The 2,235-nt window shown below is 62.5% G+C and overlaps 1 protein-coding gene across 1 annotated transcript in view; it reads left to right on the top strand.

The window, feature by feature from the left end:
• The first annotated feature begins 702 nt into the window (after positions 1-702).
• The window catches only part of SSU72 (SSU72 homolog, RNA polymerase II CTD phosphatase), a 31,526-nt gene continuing 29,993 nt past the window's right edge, over positions 703-2,235 (top strand). The window contains exon 1 of the mRNA XM_017542591.2: positions 703-1,089. Within this exon, the coding sequence (XP_017398080.1) occupies positions 1,010-1,089 (80 nt within the window). The 5' untranslated portion in view covers positions 703-1,009. The remainder of the gene's footprint in view (positions 1,090-2,235) is intronic.

Below are 2,235 nucleotides of genomic sequence, written 5' to 3'. Positions count from 1 at the left end.
AAAAAAAAAAAAAAAAAAAAAATCGTCTTTCTTTACTTTCCAGAATGCGCAAATCGTTGACTATTATGGCACGCATATTCGCCAGCGCCCTATTCCCAAATAAATACGATTTTCAGTTAGCCCCTCTGCCTTAGGTTGACAATCATCATCATTCCTCTGCTCTCCGTTGCGCCCCCACAAAAATCGCCAACCCACCGCCCGCTGCTGCACGGCTGCCTCGGGGGAGACAGGCGTAGCTGGGGAGTCACAGGGCGCGTTGACTCGATTTTCTGTAACTTCATCCAAATCTCATCCAGCCGGCGGGCTCTCCGAGGAAGCCGAGGCGAGGAAGGCCCTCGTCGGCGCGCACTCCCAAGCGGGTGTGTCGCCGGTCGGCCCGCTCCCGGCCACGTTCAACGCTGAAGGGCTTTCATCAAAGAGCGACCGTCAGGCTGCGGGAATGCCTGTGGGTCTCGGGGACAGCGGAGGGAGCGGGTCTACCGAAGCGCGACGACTCAGTGGGCAGCAGGAGCGAGAACGACGGACCCCAGGGGACCGAGGGGCCGCACGGCCCCGTCTACATCGTCCCGGGAGACCAGACGCCCGGCGCTTCGCCTCTTTCCCAGCGGCGGCGGCGGCGACACCCTGTGACGTCTCTGGCGTTCGGCGCGGCGCTTGCGTCACACTACGCCTGCGTCACACTAAGCGCCGGCGCGGGGCGCCGTGACGCTCAGCCGCGCCCTCCGGAGCGCGGGTCTCTGCTGCGGACGCCGGGGGCCGGCGCGCCGTGGGCCGCCCCCGGCCTCGGCGAGTGTAGCGAGCCTGCAGGCCAGTGCCTGCCCGCAGTCCGCGGCCCGGCGCTCGGGCTGGGCGGGGAGGCCGCCGCGCAGACGCCGCCCGCTGCGCCGCCCGCACCGCCGCTTCCGCGTCGCCGGCTTCCGGCCGCTGCGGCCGCCATTTTGCTCGCGCGGAAGCGCCGCGGTGGGGTGGGAGCCCGAGCGGGAGCCCCGCGGGCTGTGCGGCCGCCGCCATGCCGTCGTCCCCGCTGCGGGTGGCGGTGGTGTGCTCGAGCAACCAGAACCGGAGCATGGAGGCGCACAACATCCTCAGGTAGTTGGGCTCCGCCCTGGCCCCGCGCGCTCAGCCCCGGCGACCGGCCCGCCCTCCTCCCCGGTTCCCCCTGGCCCGCGCTGGGCGCCCTGGGAGGAAGGTGGGCCTGGCCGCGCTCGGGGGTCGGCTGGTGGGGATGGCAGCGGGACGGCGGCGCGCGGCGCCCACACGCGGGCGGACATCGCAGGGAAGGCAGGTTCCGGGACGAGGCGTCCGCTGCCGGGCGTCCTCCGAGCTCCCCGGGGCGGGGCGGGGCCGGGCCGGGGGCGAGGGTAGCGGCCCAGGTGAGGGGCTGCGCGTCGGCGGCCCATCATGGTATTTCGTGTGCGGCGCTGGTCACCTTTGCCGGAAACGCGCACAACATCACCTCGGCATAGAACGGTGTTGGAAATAACAAAGCGGTCTGTTTTTTAGTGCCACGGATTTGTGTGCTTGCTACTTCTTGTTTTCTTTTGCAAAAGATTGTCTTCCTCCCTGGAAGGCCTCCAACCGGTAGTTTTGGAATACCACGTGGACTCGGTTTGGCTTTGCTAGTTCATATTCGCTGCTAACTGGCCGCCTGTGGCTCTTGCGAAGCCTATGTCTGATGAAGGCTTATTCCTGTTTGATACAACTTTTTCGTTCAGTCACATAGCAAAATCACAAACTTACCACCTGAGTTACAGTTCGGATTTGGGATGTGTGTCAGCTTTGCTAGTAAGAGAAAATTGAAACGGCTTTTACCCCACAGTGTTACCTACATGAACTTTAAAGGAAAACACCATCTCGCTTCTCTTACCACAGTCCAACTTTAACTTTTCTGAGTAACGTGGGAAAATTGGCATCCCTCTCTTTGGTTCACGCCTGTTATCCCAGCACTTTGGGAGGCCAAGGCGGGCGGATCACCCGACATCTGGAGTTCGAGAGCAACCTGGCCAACTTGGTGAAACTCCGTCTTTACGGCCGGGTGTGGCCAACATGGTGTAACCCCTTCTGAACTAAAAATGCAAAATTTAGCTGGGTGTGGTGGGGCGTGACTGTAATCCCAACTACTGAGGAGGCTGAGGCAGGAGAATCGCTTGAACCCTGGAAGCGGAAGTTGCAGTGAACCGAGATCATGTCATTGCACTCCAGCCTGGGCGACAGAGTGAGACTGCCTCAAAAAAA

The sequence above is a fragment of the Cebus imitator genome, unplaced genomic scaffold, assembly GCF_001604975.1.
Source record: "Cebus imitator isolate Cc_AM_T3 unplaced genomic scaffold, Cebus_imitator-1.0 Scaffold145, whole genome shotgun sequence".
NCBI lineage: Eukaryota > Metazoa > Chordata > Mammalia > Primates > Cebidae > Cebus > Cebus imitator.
Note: the sequence above shows the minus strand (reverse complement) of the source record. Positions and strands in the feature narration are given on the sequence as shown.